The sequence below is a fragment of the Chelonoidis abingdonii genome, chromosome 4, assembly GCF_003597395.2.
Source record: "Chelonoidis abingdonii isolate Lonesome George chromosome 4, CheloAbing_2.0, whole genome shotgun sequence".
NCBI classification, from domain to species: domain Eukaryota; kingdom Metazoa; phylum Chordata; order Testudines; family Testudinidae; genus Chelonoidis; species Chelonoidis abingdonii.
This window is the reverse complement of record NC_133772.1, coordinates 56,050,098-56,069,776: the sequence shown is the minus strand read 5'-3', so window position 1 is coordinate 56,069,776 and position 19,679 is coordinate 56,050,098. Positions and strand designations below refer to the sequence as shown.

General features: G+C 40.6%; 1 protein-coding gene across 1 annotated transcript in view; it reads right to left on the bottom strand.

The window, feature by feature from the left end:
• Positions 1 to 2,022: 2,022 nt before the first annotated feature.
• Positions 2,023 to 19,679, bottom strand: part of OVCH2 (ovochymase 2) — a 30,146-nt gene continuing 12,489 nt past the window's right edge. The window contains exons 8-21 of the mRNA XM_032788230.2: positions 18,212 to 18,235; positions 16,436 to 16,526; positions 16,194 to 16,327; positions 14,932 to 15,072; positions 11,536 to 11,666; positions 10,862 to 10,955; positions 9,104 to 9,235; positions 8,768 to 8,839; positions 7,931 to 8,117; positions 6,406 to 6,475; positions 5,119 to 5,314; positions 4,532 to 4,683; positions 4,017 to 4,182; positions 2,023 to 2,033 (exon numbers count right to left, since the gene is read on the bottom strand). Of these exons, the coding sequence (XP_032644121.1) occupies positions 2,023 to 2,033; positions 4,017 to 4,182; positions 4,532 to 4,683; positions 5,119 to 5,314; positions 6,406 to 6,475; positions 7,931 to 8,117; positions 8,768 to 8,839; positions 9,104 to 9,235; positions 10,862 to 10,955; positions 11,536 to 11,666; positions 14,932 to 15,072; positions 16,194 to 16,327; positions 16,436 to 16,526; positions 18,212 to 18,235 (1,601 nt within the window). The remainder of the gene's footprint in view (positions 2,034 to 4,016; positions 4,183 to 4,531; positions 4,684 to 5,118; positions 5,315 to 6,405; positions 6,476 to 7,930; positions 8,118 to 8,767; positions 8,840 to 9,103; positions 9,236 to 10,861; positions 10,956 to 11,535; positions 11,667 to 14,931; positions 15,073 to 16,193; positions 16,328 to 16,435; positions 16,527 to 18,211; positions 18,236 to 19,679) is intronic.

Below are 19,679 nucleotides of genomic sequence, written 5' to 3'. Positions count from 1 at the left end.
TTCCCAACATGGAGTGGCTGATATTGGACTCAATTAGTAAAGGATTAAAGTAGGGTAATGTAATTAATGCAAATCAACTTGGATTTATGGAAAATAGTTCCTGTCAAAGTAACTCAGTTTTTTTTAATGAGATTACAAGTTTGGTTGATAAAGGTTAGTATTGATGTAATATAGTTCTCTAAGGCGTTTGACTAGGTATTGCATGACATTTTGATTAAAAAGATGGAATAATATAAAATTAACATGGCACACATTAAATGGATTAAAATCTGGCTAACTGATAGCTCTCAAAATATAATTGCAAATGGGGACTCATCATTGAGCAGGTGTTTTCAGTGAGGTCCCACAGGATCGATTCTATGTCTTTTGTTATTTAACATTTTTATCAATGACCTGGAAGAAAACAAAATCATCACTGATAAAATTTGCAGATAACATGAAGATTGGAGGAGTGATAAATAACAAAGAGGAGAGTTCATTGATTCAGTGCAATCTGGATCACTTGGTAAACTAGGTGCAAGTAAACAATATATATTTTAATTTAGCTATCTGTAAAAAGTATGCATCTAGGAAAAAATAACATAGGCCATACTTACAGGATGGGGGGCTCTATCCTGAGAAGCAGTGATTCAGAAAAAGATTTGGGGGTCATGATGGATAATCAGCTGAACATGAGTTCCCAGTGTGACACTGTGGACAAAAGAGCAAATGCGATCCTGGAATACATAAACAGAGGAATCTCATGCACTCGTAGAGAGGTTATTTTACCTTTATATTTGGCACTGGTGTGACTGCTGCTGAAATAGTGTCCAGTTCTGTGCCCACAATTCAAGAAGGATGTTTATAAATTGGAGAGGATTTAGAGAAGAGCCATAAGAATAATTAAAATATTAGAAAATATGCTTTATAGCGATGAGCTAAATAGATTGATAAACTAAAAGCTCAAAGAGAAGGTTAAGGGGTGATTTGATTACAGGCTACAAGTATCTACAGGGGAATAAATATTTAATAACGGGCTCTTCAGTCTAGAAGAGAAAGATGTAACGTGATTCAATGGCTGGAAGTTGATGTTTGACACATTCAGACCGAAAATAAGGCATAATTTTTTAATGGTGAGAGTAAGTAGCCAGTGGGACAATTTACCAATGGTATCAATGGATTCTCCTTCAATGACCATTTTAAAATCACAATTAGATTTTTTTTCTAAAAGATCTGATCTAATAGTTATTTTGGGGGAGTTCCATGGCCTGTGTTGTACAAGAGGTCAGACAAAATGATCACAATGGTCCCTTCTGGCCTTGGAATCTATGAACCATAATGGCCCACAAGCAGTTAGACTCTACAAAAGTTCATGCAGCCATTTTCAGTACATAACTATTTTTATTATATGGTCACATATTACATATAAAAATATTGAGCCAAATCCTACAGTCCTTTCTCAGTCCTTCCAGTCAACATGTCCATTTCTGACTGAGTCACTACTAAAGAGGGCAGCCTAACAGAAACTAATAGATGAATATGACTGATTTCAAGCCTTCTATCAACAATTCATAAAGTGTAGTTTCAAAGCCAGATGCAATGGACCTGATTCTCCTTTCACTTAAACTGATGAGAGTCATCACAATCAATGGAGTTAAACTGGTGTAAACAAATCAGACCCAGTAAAATGTACCAAAAAAACCCCTCCAAAACAACTCTGCTAAATTTACAGGATGTTGATATTATTAAAAAGATGCAAGGGATTAAAATGAATATGTGCCCATGAAATGCATCCCTTATCTTACAGATCCACTGAGTTTTCTAAATACAAAATGAGGAGCTTAATGTCCAAAAGCCACATTCAAAGGAATTTTAATCTTTACTTGGAAAACTGTAAACCACCCAGAAGTCACAGAAGTAAGGTCGCTAGAGGTCATGGCGAATTTCATTGTGAAGGCAGAACTGCTGGAGCAGATGATGCGAGGCACCAGATCTTCACTGAATTTAGCTGTTGTCTTGAAAGTTTGAGTAGTTTGGAAATCCTTATGCCTTGCCTGCATATGGTAGCAATGCATTCATATTAGTGAACAGCACAGAGAGCAAAGCTGTTGCATCAGCTCTATACTGATTATATTTTATGTAAACAAGCTCTCAGCAAGAATTTCTGTAGTTAAATATGTTACCAAGACTGGCAATTAATGTTAAATTATCTTAACTAGCAGAAGTATTGCAAAATTTAAAAATTGCTGCTAAAAAAAAATCACCCCATGGGGCAGAGAAGTGGATTATTCTGCATTCTAACTCAGCTTCCTTGCTGTAGCGGCTATCACAACAAGTTTAGACACCTGCAGCAAGATCTTCAGCTGGCACTAATCATCACTCCTACACTGAAGTCAACAAACTTGCTCCAATTTATACCAGCTGATGATCTGGCCCATAAAGAGATACCGTCCCACTCAATTCATGTTACTGAGTAAAATGCAAGACCACCAGTACTGTAACAATTATGTCTTCTGTACCTGAAAAACAGATCTCGAATTGAAAAAGCTGGAGCCTGATTCTACTCCCATCGAAGTTGATGGTAAAATTCTCATTGACTTCTGCGGGAGCTCCTGAAAACTAGCCCTTTTATTTTAGTCAATACAGGTTCTTACATGACCCTCATCACTGTCATATTTGAGCACCTTCCAATAGTTCACTGAGTGACGTGACTCACAAGTGTCACATTCATTTCATTCCCTCCCTCTCCTATCTTCCTTCTAATACCTGCAGATTTCTGAAATTATGTTAACCTGTAACGTGTGACTGCCCCAAAAATACACAGGTTAAACAATGGGTAACTTAACTGAAGCTAGACTCAGACTATCAATGAGTTTGGAATTTGGCCTTTACTGTATGGGAAAGTGTTCAGACAGATTAACACACTATAGGTCAAATTCTGCCAGCAGTTACACTGTTGGAACCCTACTGACAGAGGAGAAATCTGCTTTCCTTGACAGACTTATATGCTAAGTTTGTATTTTTTATTTGGGGGTGCCCTACAACAAGGCCTGTTAGAACTGGTCTTTTGAGCTGTATAGCACGAAATTGAGTAGATCTAGAAAAATGACAACTGGAAAAACTTTTAAAAGATTCCCTGGTGAAAACTGCCAAGGGTTCTCAACTAACCTGTCAAGACTATACGTTCATACACTGGAATAAATGGAGATGCCACTGAAATTGTTTTGTCATCTAGTGTCATTACATTTCAAAAAACTGGAAAAGCAAAGCAGATTAATGAAACACACTACTGACTTGAAGAAATAGAATCAAAGGTAAGAATAATAATATATGATGGGGCAGCCAAACTTACTGACCCTCCCAGCTGCATACGATAATCTTCAGAAGTTCGAGAGCTGGGCTCAGGGTGCGCCTGTCGGGGCTCAGGGCTTCAGCCCTCCAGGGTGTGCTTGCCTGGACTAAAGGTAGGGTGACCAGATGTCCCGATTTTATAGAGACAATTCCAATTTGGGGGTCTTTTTCTTATATAGGCTCCTATTACCCCCTCGCCCCCTGTCCTGATTTTTCACATTTGTTGTCTGGTCACCCTAACTAAAGGGGAGGACCTTGGGCATCAGAGCTTCAGTCGCAGTGGGGCTGAAGCCCCAAGCCCTGGCAGGCATGGCCCACAGGGCAGAGGCCCCGAGAGCCCCGCTCCCACTGGGCAGATGCTCAGAGTTCTCTCCCCCATCCAGAATGGGGTGTGGAGGGCTCTGTGAGTTGTACTTTAACTTTAAAAGATCCATATGTGGCTCATGAGCTTTGGTTTGGCCACCCTGATATATGATGAAGAGTCAAGGCTGAGATTTTCAAAAGTGACTACTGATTTTGGGTGCTTCCGTTCCCGGGTGCCTAACTTGAGACATGTTAAAGGGGCCTGCCATTCAGAAAGTGCTAAGGACCTGCCCTCTGAAAAGGACTAGGCCCTTTTAATGTGCCTCCGGCTGGGCACCTAAAGCAAACTCCGCGGCTTCTCTCCCACCCAACCCAATACATACCAGTATTGTTAATGTAGTGATTGATCCAGTCAATGAAAACAGCAACGTTTGTATATACTCCTGGGTAGTTTTTTCTTCCACAACCGAAGCCCCAGCTTATTAGTCCACTCAGAGTGTAAAATCCTGACTCTTCTGAAGGACAAACTAATGGTCCACCCGAGTCACCCTACATGGTAAGAGAAAATAGTTTATGTTACAAATTAACATTGCCTTTTCAATATGCTGCCATGACAAATCTTGACTCATATGTTTGATTCATACTTAACTCATTTCTTTTCAACCTTTTTTATCAAAGGCTTAAGATGTGCCATTTTGGGGGTATGTGAGTGGGTGTGTAATATGAATAGCTGATGGCACTGTTGGAACGCCAAATTGTTTCACATTGTACCAGGTAAGTAATTTTTGTCCACAGTGAAGCAAACCCTTCCACTTACTTCTCAGCACTCCCTATGTCAGAATCAAAGATCTTTTCAGTTCCCTGATAAGTACAATAGTGGCACTTTGTGTTAACTTACTGTGCATGAGTCCTTTCCCTCCTCCAGAGGGAATCCAGCACAGAGCATCCGCTGGGTCACCTTGCTGGGATAGTTTACATAGTAATTCTCACATGTCTCGGAGACTAGGATTGGTACTTCCAGCTGCTGAAGTTTATTGGACTTTTCTCTGTCTTGAAATGAAAAATATCTTAAAATCAGCAAAAACACAGACCCGTGATGAACACTGACATATATCTACCTCCTGCCATAGACACGAGCGCTGAAAAATACCCCTGGGATCACCAAGCCCTTCCTCCTGACAATGCAGGATTGCTCTCTACTAGACATTCTGTCATGCTTTGTCCTATCTTTAAATGTTTCAAGTGACAATGTTTCCAGTACTCCCCTTCTGCAGACTGTACCACATTTTAATATATCTGATTCTTACCATGCCCCATTCACACCTCATCATCCATGTAATCAAGAACAATTCCCAATTAACAAATTACTTTTCTAGGAGCCAAATAAAGGTATGATTCGCTGTCTTATGTGCCCTATAGTATTTGTTAAAATATATCTGCAGTATGCAGTATGCACAGCCCCATGAAATGAAAAGACTTGCATACCTTCATTATGAGTACCCCACCCTGTAGTGGTGCACACCCTAGAAGGCTGAACCACCTCATTCTTCTCAGGCAGGCATACTGGACGCACGTAGTGATTAAACTCCAGGGGCTCAGTCAATTGCAATAATGCAATATCGGAATCCATAGTGATCTTGTTAAAATCTTGATGAATAATGTACCGCTTCACTGATCTTCTCTGCAAAAGGGAAGACACAGCAATTCATTAAATGATCTGGGAGCCTGGTGCTTTAAATCATTCCAGTTTTATGAATGTGCCTGGAGCTCTGGTGATGGTGTATGAAGAACCACCAAGATTATTAATGATTAAGGCTGCATGTCTGTCACAGAGGTCATGGAAATCATGGATTCTGTGACCTTCCATGACCTCTGTGACTTCTGCAGTGGCTTACCTGGGGGGTGGGGCTCCCCGGCTCCCACCAACATGGCCCTGCAGCTCCTAGACAGCATGGCCAGTGAGGCACCACCCCTGCAGCTCCCATTGGCTGAAGTTTCCAGCCAATGGGAGTTGCAGAGCCAGTGCTTGTGGCAGGAGCAGAGCATGGAGCCCCCCTGGCTGCCCCTCTCCCCGGGTAGGGAGCCTGTCAACCCCACCGCCTAGCCCACTCTCCAAGCACCAATGAGGGGGTCCCAGACCAGCACCAACCAGCACCCCAGCCTATCTCCCCGACATCCACAGTCCCCTGGCCCAAGTTTTAGTTAGGGGTATATAGTAAAAGTCATGGACAGGTCACGGGCCATGAATTTTTGTTTACTGCCTGTGACCTGTCTATGACTTTTACTAAAAATATCCATGACTAAAATGTAGCCTTATTACTGATTAACCGCTTGAAAGCAGCGGTCTTGTCATGATAGGTAAGGGATACACATGTAGGATATTTAGGAACTAAAGTCAGCAGAATGGGATGTGGAAGGGCTGCACACAAACTGAACTGCCGCTGTTCTGTGACAACAGACAGCGTCTGTATTGGCAACGATCACCAGGTCTTACAGAATGTAGAGCTAAGATACTGGAGCAGTTGTGGCTGAGCCATTCCTCCACCATGAGCTTCCCCCTTTGCACCCTGCACACTTGTGAGTTGGGAGCAGTGCTCAGAGTTTGGGGCTCACAGCTGCTCAGTTCCAAGTTCTGTGCTGGCACCTAAACTTCCTCATGCGCATGTGTAGCCTCCATTAACATTTGTGCAGCAGCTCAACAATCTGCTGCATCCTCCAGGCTCCAGTTAGTGAGAAGTATTTAATGTACAAACCAGATTTAATTCATAATACCTGACTGTGCTCTTGCTCTGTAATATCATGGAGTCCAGCAACCACCATCCATAAATCTCTGTACTGTTCCCTAAAGAAGAAGAATAAAGCAGGAACATTCTCAGGGCTGTTCTCACCATGAAGTTTATTTAACAATCTCTGGCATGATTAATCCTTAAGAATCTAAGATTAAAATTCAGGGGCCCAATCCTATCCCATAAATCAACGGGAATAACTTCAGTAGCAGCACGATCAAGTCCCGTAACTTGGCAGTGTGATTAGGCAAAATAATAATTTGGGCCAGGAAAAAAGAGCTTGCAGGGTCTGATTCTTATGCAAAGCATCTAGAGAAGCAACAGGACACAGACATGCTAGGGACAAAACCAACACTTAACACCATTTTTTTAGTTTCATGTCAGTTTTTCATTAAAAAAAATTAAAAATGATTAACAGAATCACAGAGATCAAAAAACACAACAGAAAAACTCTGTCATACCCTTTACAGTTGTTTCTCTTTTTGTTGAGACAATAAAAACGCTGAAGGATTGACTAAATCAATTAATGCAGAACCACTAGAGGCCATATAAAGATTCTGATGGGATGAGATCATGCAAAGTAGAATTTTCCTCTGACCACAGTTCTCATAGGGTTGTTTTCTTTTGTTTTGTTTTTTTAAATAATGCAAATCAGGACACGTAGGGTAAAATTTCCAAAGCCACCTAAGTCCCATTTTCAGAAATACCTTAGGCAGTTCAGAGTTAAGTTCCATTAAAAAAAAATCAGTGGGGTTTAGGACCCTAAATGCCTGAGTCACTTCTGAAAATTTGACCTCTGATCTTTAAAGACAATCTCAAAATTATTTGAAAATGGACCAGAATTTCTAGGGTCAACCTTGGGAGAAGAAGCTCTTGCAGAAAGAGAGCCCCTGCTGTGGAAAGAAAAACTGATGGTAAGAACAGGAGGATCTATATGTGCTTTTCATTAAATTAGAAAATGACAACAGTCATATAAGATTCATTACAAATGATCTAGAAAACATTCAAGAGAGTTACAGTATTTATTGGAAAATATATTTTTAGAGGGAGCTGCTGCTGCCCAGGTCTATGATTAACTCCTTCCATAAAAGTTTCCTCCCCAACACTGGTAACAAGGAGTAGGATCTGTGGGTTTATGAGCTTCTTAATAATGACAAGCCTATCACAACCGTCTGGGCAGATAGACCAGGCCTCCTGTTGATATCCCAGGGTCTAAACAGATTCTGAGGGATCTTCTGGATTTGTGGATGGGCCCTGACAGTTCATGCTATGGAGAGGAACAGGACAATCAGGGAGGAATTCCCCAGGGCTGGCAGATAGATTTGGGGACTATAAATCTTGTCAGTATCCCCTAGTGTCAAATTAATTGTATGAGAAGATGTTAGCTGCCCATGCTTTACACCAATCTAATAGAACAAAATCCAAACACATACATCACATTGTACATGACATCTTGTGATAAAGAACTCCCCACAGAAATCTTATAGTATCTTCTTCCCACGTGTACCTACTTATAATTAAAGCAGTGAGCAGCTGTGACAACCCACTCTTTGGTAAGAGCTGCTCCTCCACAGATGTGCTCGGCTGAAATCTGTATGCTGACCTGCCAAGGCCACGAGTAGGGCACAGCTTCCTCCCCACCCATTATCCTACTGAAGAGAAACCTGGGCTGATTTGAAGGCACTCCACAGATGTCATCTGTTATATGGAACAGAAAGGGTTTATATACTCAAGGAGAGTTCAGTTTTCAGTTGGGGACAGAGTTTACATTTGCTTGACTGCATTTACTGTGATGGTAGCCTACCTCAACAACCTTTTTCCTAACCCTAAACCTCCCCCCACTGCAATGCATCAAAACGTGTAGGGACACCACTGCCAAAAGAAGATGTTCATTGCAGAAACAGAGCCTATTTATAAGAGTAAGATCATCTACAGTACAGTTAATTAGCCTTAGGTCTGCAGTAAATTGAGGATTCATCCCAGTCTATAAACCCTTAGGGGTAAAAAGACAATTTCTAAAAGTACAGGCACGTTTTTCCAGTGCCTGGTGTTATCATTTACACTAGTACGAAGTGTTTTTTTGCAAAATGTTACCAAATCAAAATAGTGACATTTTAAACCCACTTTTTACTGGTGTGAGTGACTGCACAAGGTGCAGCACCAGAGAATCAGGCCCTACTACTCTAAAGCCAACTCTTTATTTCTTTACACCTTTATTTCTTTAGTTCTTCTTAACTGGAGCATCTTGGAGCAACTCAAGGTACAATCATAAGCCATTCTTCTCCCCTCCTTCCCACCCAAATTGACCCACATTCCCACTGAAGAAGGTGTATCACAGGCTGACTTACCTGGAATTTCTGTGGTGGTATTTAGACCCTCAGGAAGGGCTGCTTCATTGTTCAGATCTGATATGTTTAAATCTAGCAAGTGAAAATAGCATATTAGTGCATTTCAAATGAAGTTACTCCTGGTATTGTCGCAGAGACAAACTAGTAATTTCTTGTGATTTTAGAAACCTATCTACAGGGGGACAACATCTGATGATGGAAATCTTCAGTTATGTTTTACTGGGAGACTTACCCAGAGCAAAACCAGGTGAAATACCAAGATTCACTGCAGAGCCCCCATGCTGCCCACAAGGCAAAGCAGGCTGTCACATATACACTATGTTTCAACTCTTTTACCTGTTACATGAATGAAGGAGAATGTGGCTCGGAATCCCCCAAAGGTCTCGGTTTCATCTGAATGAAAGATGATCAGCATCATGCTGGACATGCTCAAAACAGGTGCTGGGACAGCAAACCCACAAGACCTAGCTAAAGACAGACCCAAGACTTACAAATGATTAAATATAACTCTTATCATATATTTTACTGGCAACAGAAGAAAAAAGGAAGGAGGAAAGAAGAAGCACACTTTTTCCAAAACACAGATATGATCGGAAAGAAACCTAGTTTTGTATATGTTAAAAAGATCTCTCATGAAACTCAGCAACAATATTCCGAGCTTCCCAAAAATCCAAGGAGTTTGGATCCAGGATTTTGGTTCATAAATATAGAAGCAATTTGCAAAATTCAATTTTGGGTTTAGGTTTTCAGATCCCTCCCAGGTCTCAGGATAATTAGATCTTTGTCCATGTCTAACCTCAGCTATCAAGATGAGGATTTGTGGAGCATTCGTTCATAGATTTATATCTGCCAGCTCTGTTGTGGGTATTTTGTGTCCATTTCATCATGTTTCACAACTGTGGGAGTAATACATTGGGGATTTGGCTTTCCTTGCATCCAAGCATCCTACTGTCATTAACTGATCAAGTTATTACCAAAAATGAATATAATTTGTTATTTACAAATGGTACCATACTGTTAGATATTCGATGTCCCTCTTCCTTGCACCTTCTCATCTCAAAAAAACTACTGTTACCTTCCAAAGACACAAAGCTGCCCCCAATAGTACAACAACATTCTCCAGCTGCTTTCAGATTCTTCCAAACAAAGCTAATTTTGGTCAGTAAAGAGCAATCAAAGCCTAAAGGTGAATTCAGCCTTGCTATGCTGCCACAAAGGGGCTGAAAGTAACCATAAGACTATCCTGGGAAATATCCCTGATGCAGGAATCCCATTTCACCCAATCCCATTGATAAGACGGGCTGGAGTGGCAAGGCATTGGCCATGGCAGTCCTGTACTCTTGCACAGCCTATGGAAGCCATTGCGGGAGGTGCAAGTTAAGGCAATTCTGAGGACTTCCTTAAACCACCAAGGTCCCAACTGGTCCCCAGCAGTCCCTGAATAAAGGGAGGCATAAGCTATATCCCCTGTGGCTTTGCTCCAATACTAGCACCAGCACAAGGATGAATTGGGCCTATTATGTATTCCAAGCCCTGGACAAACCAAAGAACAAGTCCTTGGGCCCAATTCTCCTCTAACTTATTGGTACACTGCCATAAACCAGGAGCAATTCCAGGGAAGTTAATGAGAGTTACACCAATATTCAACAGGGATAGTGAAGAACAACAAGCCCCTGAAAAGCAAACTGAACTTAGGTCACCTCAGGTGTTTTGTATAATCAATGTGTCAAACACCAGTGCTGCAAAACAAATATCTGGCAGTATTTCCTAAGCATTGCATTTAGCATACAATTTAAATATCTACATCATTAAAATCTTGGATATATGTTTCTCTATCAAAGTAAATGGATAGTAGATAATGTTCCTCTGAAAAGGATCAGTGGTGAAAAATGTCAGTGTGTACCATGCTGAGAATAGTATTCAGTTCAGCATCTAGTGGCAGTAAAGGGGAATTGCTCTTTTTTGATTTGTTACTTGGCTTTACAGGCTGTCAAGTTTTTAACTTGCTAAATTATAGTGTTTGGAGATACAAAATGAGAACAGAAGAAGCCAGGTCTGAATTAATGACCTGGATTGAAAATCAAAAAAACCAACCTATTTCCTCCTCTTTTGTTGCATCCTCATATGCTGTTACAGAGTCATAGGAGCAGTCTTCATTTTCCTCTATTTCAAAATACTCATATGTAAGCTTAAAAAGAAAAAGGAAAGAATTAGATTATAGAGCTAGTAGCAAGAGATGGGAAGACAGATTACTGATCTTTAATACCCTCTAAGATCCTCTTGCTCCTCTAAGGACAGGATACAGTCCCCTGATAGAAGATCTATGCGATATTAAACTGATGCTCTGTTTTGTCTTCAACAAAAGGCTAATAGGAGGAAAATCATTATGTTCATAGCTAATAAGAGAAATATACTTTTAATTTACATTAGTAATGAACCAAAAACACCCAATTCAAACATCTCCAAAACTTTGGAGAAATCTGCATTTAGACCTGGATCCAGATCCACAGTTTCCAACTAGTGCAAGCAGGCCAAGTCTAAATGATTCCAAACTTTGTTACGGTTATAACAAATCTGAAATATCATGAGAATACTGCTGCTTTTGGGGTGGAATGTAACAGCCATGCACTGGACCCAGCAGCACAACACAAGAATTGAAGGTGCAACTAAAGTAAGCTTTCGTTGCCAGTGCTTAGTGTATGACTTATTTCTTTCCAAAAGAAATGATCTGCACAGAATGAAAGGTGTAAGACCTTCCTGCATTGTACCTTGATTACATGGTTCTCTGGAGCATGAACAATCCAGTGACAGTCTGCCAGATTGTTGTAGGGCTCAGGATAGTTCATACTTTGTATCACTCCTCCTTCAAAGAGGACAGCTAAGGACCTGCAGCCAGAATCTAGAAACACATAGGAAAACAAAAAATCAAAGGGAATCAAGTGTTTTCCTATTAATTGTCCATCCATTAACTTCAAATCCTGAACAGCTCCCAACCAGCACTCTCACAGGTGAACTACAGAAAAAGAAAGGGAGAATGATTTGGCCCATTACTGTGATCCATGCACAGAGGGGACCCTCTACCCTCAGATCATCCCCCTCCCAGATGGAAGAGGGAGCCATCTCACTGAGTAATGTAACGTTCTTCTCCCAACACTGCAGAAAGCACTCTGCAGGTACTGGGATCCATGCAGAGCCACAGCAGAATGAGGGTGACAAGAAAAGGCCAGGGAGCTGCACTTTGCCTCCCCCTATACCCCTCACATTGGAAAGGTAACATGGTCAATGAATGTGCTTCCTCCAGATGGCAATCTCCTTTAAGAGGAGTGCTGGAGGGACTTGCCACACAGGCCTGGTCTACACTACGCGTTTAAATCGATTTAAAGAGCGTTACATCGATTTAACACTGTACCCGTCCACACTACAACGCCCTTTATATCGATATAAAGGGCTCTTTAAATCGATTTCTGTACTCCACCCCGGAGAGGAGTAGCGCTAAAATTCGATATTAACATATCGGATTACGGTTAAGTGTGGACGGAAATCGACGTTCTTGGCCTCCGGGCGGTATCCCACAGTGCCACCAACTGACCACTCTGGACAGCAGTCTGAACTCGGATCAGCTGGCAGTGTAAACAGAAGAAGCCCGTCGAACTTTGAATTACATTTCTGTTTGCCCAGCGGTGGAGCTCTTGATCACAACGGGTGGCGGATTGCAGTCTCAAAACTCCAAAAAGAAGCTCAGGCATGGACCGTATGGGAAATACTAGAATCTTGATCGCGTGTATGGGGAGACAAAATCTGTTGCTACTCAGAGCTCCGTTACAGAACACGAATGCCAAAGATTGAAAAAAAATCTCCAAGGATACACAGCGCCTGCCGTGACAAGGTAACGGGAAAGCACGAGACTGCAAATGACAATACATGGATGGAGGCGGTACTGAGGACTCGCGAGCTTACGCCACAGTCACAGCAGTCTTTGAAAAGTTATTTGCATTCCTTGTGCTGAGCTCCCAATGTCTGTAGTTCAAATCACAGGTGTCTGGCAGCGGTTTCAGTGAATAGCTCCTTCAGTTCCTCCACCACCACCACCACCACGTGAAAAAGAAAAGGGAAAGAAATCATTTCTTAACTTCTTTCAGTGTCACCACTATGTGTACTGAATTGCGTGCTGGGTAGACGCGATCTGCAGCAGTGAAGAGCAGTATCCACTTCCTCTCCCGCCTCTCCCAGGTGGTAGACGGTACAATATGGACTGATTATCCGTCAATCGCCATCAGCCCGTGAGTGCGCCTGGCTGGGCCTCAGGTTGAGGCTGGCCGGTGGCGCGCCTGGGTAAAAACGGTGGGAATGACTCCCAGTTACTCCCAGTAAGATGGTTACACGAAGCTGGTAAACTGTCTCATCATAGCAACTGGGGGCTGAGCCGCTTCCATCAGCCCCCTCCCCTTTCCTGTGTAAAGAGAAAAGATTCCGACTACTGCCTGGGACATGTCATAGCCCCGGGGAGGCTTGCCTCCCCCTCATTGTTATCTCACGACAATCTCTGTTTCTTTATTCTGCATTCTTTATAACTTCATGACACAATGGGGGGTGGGGGGACACTGCCACGGTCAGCCCCAGGAAGGGTTGGGGAGGAGGGAAGGCAATGGTGGGGTTTGTTGCAGGGGCACCCCCTGTAATTACTGACACGGAGCAGCTGTGCCTCTGAACACCCCTGGTCCTTCTAAACCTTGACCCTTATTCTAGGGCAGGACTGACTCATTTTTAAGAAAAACCCATAAGAAGGGAGGGATTGACTCAGTCCCAAAGTGAGTCAATCTCAATTTTGCTTTTGCGTCGCCCCCGGCGATTAGCCAGGGGCACTCATGATAGGCAGCGGACAGTACAGAGGGGGAGAGATAACCGTCATCTCATTTGCCAGTTTTCTTCGCGCAGTTAAACGGTTTAACAGATTACGGGACCGGTTTATCATCTCTCTAATCATTGTAAACAGCAAGTGAATGCTGCTGTGTAGCGCGCTGGAGTATCGCCTCTTCTCCTCCGCGGGGCAATCCAGAAACACATAACGGTTGCTGAAAAAAAAAAGCTGAATGGGCTCCATGGTTGCCGTGCTATGGCGTCGCCAGACAATCCAGGAAAAAGCACGAAAGGATTGTCAAGCTGGATGTTTTCAGGGGAAGGAATGACTGATGACATTTACTCCAGAACCACCCGCGGACAATAATGATCAACCCAGAATTCCAAGGGGCGTGGGGAGACTGTTGGGAACTATGGGATAGCTTACGAAAGAGCTACCCACAATGCAACACTTCAGAGCTTCAGAAATCGACGTTAGCCTCGGACCATGGACGCACAACGCCGAATTACTGTGCCTAGTGTGGCCGCATGAAATCGAATTTATAATATCAGTTTTATAAAACCGATTTTAGCTAATTCGATATTATCCCGTAATGTAGACGTGGCCACAGTTGCAGAAGCCTTTAAAAAGGAATCACTCTACCAAGGAATTAAGCAAACAGAGTGACAGACACACAAGGCCTCTCTCTGCTTGATATGGGGATCTTCCAGATTGGAGGCTGGCCCTGGGACTTGTTCTATGGGGAAAACAAACCCTACCCAAAAATATGTCCTCCTACTTAGCAGTCTTCCTTGGATTCCCTGCTAGGAAGGAGTGATTGGACTCAGGATCCTTTATAGAATCTTTTGTCTGAGGATCTCTGTCACTTTACAAATATTAAATATTAATTAATTAAATAAGCCTTAGAACACCCCTGTGCTATAGGGAACAGGATGTGATCCCATTTGGTTGGTGGGGAGGAAATTACAGGGGGGCCTCTCACTGCGACAATCTCTCTCCTGATTCCTCATAACAAAAGGATTTTTCAGGACAGCCCCCTGGTAGTCCCATTTGCAGTTAGTTCCCTTGTCCTCTCCATCCCATCATCTGCTTAGAAAGAGAACTCACACACCGTCATCCTTTATGCTAGTGCTTTTTTAGCCTCAACCCAAGCCTCAGTCTGAACTTAATCAAGACCATCCCCACTTCCTCAGGCCATGTGCCTGACAATGCAACTACACAGGTCTCAGAACAGATAACTTCATTGTATAAAATCCAGTGCATTCTTGAATTAACAGGGAAGATATAATACAGCACTAACACTTACCAGGAAGAGCATCTGGTGAAAGAGCTCTGTACATCATTGAAAATCCAGTTCCAGATACCTTGTTGTCAGAGACAAATTTCAGCTTTATACCATTGGAGCTGACCAAAATAGGTAGTGGAGAGTCAACTCCACAGAATCTCCCTGCAAATTACATATTTATTATTAGAGAACGATCATTTTTAAAAAAAGATAGTAAAGTTCGTTGAGAAAATATATACACATCAAAATAATAAAACCTCAGCTACAGTATTTGGTCATAAAAAAAATCAAAAGTACAGATATAACTAGAATTCTTACAGCCCCCTCAGTTTGGGCTTTTCAAAAGTCCAAAAGCTTTTACAGCTGTAAAAACTAGAAAAAGCCCCAAAGCTAGAAACTAATATCCTCTGTGTTGGCTCATTATCATTTCACTGAACCTCCAGTTCCTCCTGCAAACATTTTCCCCCAGTAAATTGCAATAACTAGGTAATACCACTCACTGCTGCATGAATGGTCAGCAGGCTTTCAACCAAGGAACTTTAAAAAAAAAAAAAAAAAAAAAAAAAAGATTAAAAAAAAAAAGGCTAACAGGCTTTATTTTCTGGAATTTATAAAATAGCTCAAGGCAGCTCCCGCTTTAATATTTACAATGCAAAACATATCAGTAAATGCACAAGGGACTGTACAGTATGGCCACTGCCTGGCAGAGGGCTAGGAACGCTCCAGTAGCCACGCTTGAGGCCAGGAGGGGTTCTGTCTATTACTCAGCAGATAGACGGCTCCCCGGCATTCCGGACAGACAGGGTGGGAGCGCAGAGTGAGTAGGGCAGCATAAGTCAGATCACTGGCAGAGCACGCACTGAGGCAGCACAGCCTCCCGGAGCTCACAGCAGCAAGCACATCACACTGCTGCTCTGTACATTTCAGCTCCCTTTCTCGGACAGTGGTCAGGTTCAGGTTCCACTGCTCCGAACCTTGCACTAGTGCAGCAAAAGGAAGGGACCCCAATGGGGCTGCAGTGGACAGAGCTGCTCTCAGACAAGTCTTTACCACTTGAGGTTAAAGGGTAACACCATTAGCTAGCAGAAATAGTAAACTGCTATCATCTAGTGGCCAAGCTCTTAGAGGGAGACATAACATATGACTTGTAAGCATGAGTTCAGTGGGATCAGTGACATCACATACACAGTCTGATACCAGTGGATCCAGTTTCTATTATAACTTTAAATTTTATTGAAGGACTCTATGAAAATATTTCATAGACTCACTGAAAAACAACTCACCAACAAGTCTGTCATCTTTCGAATACACTGACAAAGAATCATAGTCACAGAACGTGTCCAACTCCATATCAAAGTGGGAGAAATTAAGTAGTATATGCATTCCTTCTGGGACCAGCAGAGTCCACACACACAACCTGCAATGACACAAACTGGATGAGTTCTTGTCTTCAGTCAAACAACAAACTACAGCTGCAAGATCATTGCATGCAGCTTCTGAAAAAGGAATGCTTGCATCTACTCACTGGTTGTTTTGATAGAAATGTTTGGTACTTTCTGGGAAATGTAATTCACCTTCATTGCTGGAGAGTTTACCATCCTGGATGCTACATGATGCTGCATTGTGGGGGTTTGAAATAAAACAACAGAAAATTAGGTTTGAGACACAGTCATCTGCTGCTCCCAAAAGCTCATCTACCATGTAAGGAGGATTACGAGATTACAGTTTTAAAATTTCCAAATACATTTTTGTCACAAGATTAGATTTGTATTGTGTCTCCCTCCTGCTTACCCCTTTATTCACAGATATGAGAACAGACAGCAAAATTTTGATGCACAGTGAGGCCCAGAAAAAAAAAAACAATCTAAATCCCTTTATATTTGTAGTATAAGAGCATTAGTGCAACATTTTTATCATAAGGACTGTCAAACAATTAAAAAATAATGACAATTAATTGCAAGATTAAAAAAATAGTCAAAATTAAACACAGTTTTAATCGGACTGTTAAACAATAATAGAATACCAATTTAAATTTATTTCAATATTTTGGATGATTTCAGCTACAACACAGAATACGAAGTGTACAGTCTTCATTTTATATTATTTGTGATTAAATATTTGCACTGTAAAAAAAACAAAAAACTATATTTTTCAATTCACCTCATACAAGTACTGTAGAGCCTTCTCTTTATAGTGAAAGTGCAACCTATAAAAGTAGAATTATTATTATTATTATTATTTTTAACATAACTGCACTCAACAACAAAAGAATGTAAAACTTAAGATCCTACAAGTGGAAGCATGAAGAAGCATACGAATATTTAGCGTATCTGACACGTAAATACCTTTCAATGCCAGCTACAATAGTGCCATGCAAATATCTGTTTTCACTTTCATGTGTCATTGAAAATAAGCAGGCAGCATTATCTCCCGTAAATGTAAAACTTGTCTCAGCGATTGGCTGAACAAGTAGAACTGAGTGGACTTGTAGGATGTAAATTGAAAAATATACTATTTCTTTTGTTTATCTTTTTACAGCGCAAATATTTATAATAAAAATAATAATATACAGTGAGCACTGTACACTTTGTATTCTGTGTTGTAATTTAAATCAATATATATGAAAATGTAGTAAAACAACCAAAATATTTATAATAAATTTAAATTGGTATTCTATTATTGTTTAACAGTGTGATTAAAACAGTGATTAATAGTGACTATGTTTTTTAATCTAGTTAATTTGTTTTGCATTAATCGCATGCATTAACTGTGATTGACAGCCCTATAAATAAACCTACTTGTTTACTGAAGAGTTGAGTACAACTAAATAGTAGAAAAGAAGAATGCAAACCCCAAACTCTATTTTTTACATATAACATTTTAAAATATGCTCACTCAATTTCTGGTTCTCATGTACTATTTGAGTTTTCATTCCTACATTGCAGGGGAATATTTAATTATTTTTTAAAATATCTGTTTACAAGGAATGCAAATAAAAATGAATGAAAACATTTCTTTTTTTATATTAGGTGCTCTAAAGGATTTTTTTTTAAATCCCATTGACCTTTCTGAGGTCAACCATATTTAAGCACACTCTTAGGTGCTTTCCTGAGTAAAGACTTAAGCATGAACTTAAACTTTAAACACACGCTCAAATGTTTTGCTGAATCAGGGTTTAATTGTTTACGAGATCAGACCATAAATATGTATTTTTCCCCATCATACCTAACATAACAATAATAGAGTTTCTATATCATTTGCCTTAATATCTCTAACACAGGTAGAAGTTTGAAGAACTCACCTGTAGAACTTTTCATTTTCAAATCTAATTTGGGGAAGGAAAAAAAAAGGGGATTTTAGAGAAGCACATTTAGTGTCATGACAAATCATCTGTACACTTTGCCTTTATTGGAATGAATAAGTTTGTAAAAACTACAGTGAATTTTAATCAAACTTCTATTTTCAATCAGAAATTGCTAACTCTGCGCCATACTCTGCTATCTGTAGGGCTTGTTTGCAGTCTCGTGAAAGTAATTCTGGAATAAGATGGGGGTGTGAATTTTAAAATAGGTATTCCAGAATAACTCCATATATGGACACACTTATTCTGGAATAACAGCACTTTTTATCCGTTTAGTTTAATCTATTTTTCAAGTGGATTAAGCTAGTTCAGAAAAAGGCATTCATTCCGGAATAAGAAAGTGTGCCCACACACATAGCTATTCCAGAATAACTCATATGCAGACAAGTCCTTAATCAAGTAGAGTAGCATCCTATTCTGAGTAGTCCCATTGAGCTGAGTGTGATTATTTGTGGAGTAAGGTACTACTTAGCAAAATAAGGGAGGCAGAATCTGGCTGGTAGTGTCATAAAAATGACATTCTGGGCCAGATGCTCAGTTGTACTGATCTGACATTGTGAAGGGGCCATAAGGTGGGTGCAAATGGAATTTATGATATTTTATGAGCTGCTTCTAAAGCACCCCTTTTTATGTTGAACTAGGTTATTTCCAAATAATTTAAGCAGAATAGCCAAAGTAAGTAATAAAGAAAAATAGTATCTGAATAGGGCTAATAAATTTTCCACTCAAATGTTTTCTTGATGGAGAATTGGAATTTCAATTAAATGAAAATCTGCATGGAAAACAGGTGCTTTCCTCAAGACATTTCAATTTTTCATTAGAAACCAAAACACTGGAAACAAAATGTTTGTTTTTTTATTTGATTTCAGTTTTTTATATTTCAGTTTTTCAAATCAAAAGTTGAAACTTTGCAGTGACATTTTCACTAAAAACTTTTGTAAAAAATTTTTGTTCAAATATTCTATGGAAAAAAACATATTCCAGACAGTACATGTGAATCTCAGCCAATGCATATTTGTTTCCACTCATACTCCCACAATCCTTGATCTCATTTAAAGAAAATAGCTCAAATTTGAAGAAAATATTAGCTCAATTTATAACTGCTCTTTAAGTAAAATTCACCCTTGTGTAGAGTGACAGCAAAAAGCCTATGCACCATTTAAGTAATCAGCCCCATTAATTTAGAAGTGGTGAATAATCCTCATGCTGACCCTCTGCAAAAGAGTGAATTTCACCCTCTGTTCACAGCGAGGGAATAGGTGTGAGAGGTGCAGAACTCATGCGAGTATGGACTTCTCCATACAGTTACAACTCCTGACCCAGCACAGCTCACTCAAGAAAAGCTCCCATTGACTTCAAGAAGTGCTGGTTTGGGCCCAAAAGATCACCAATGTTCTGCTGTAAATTA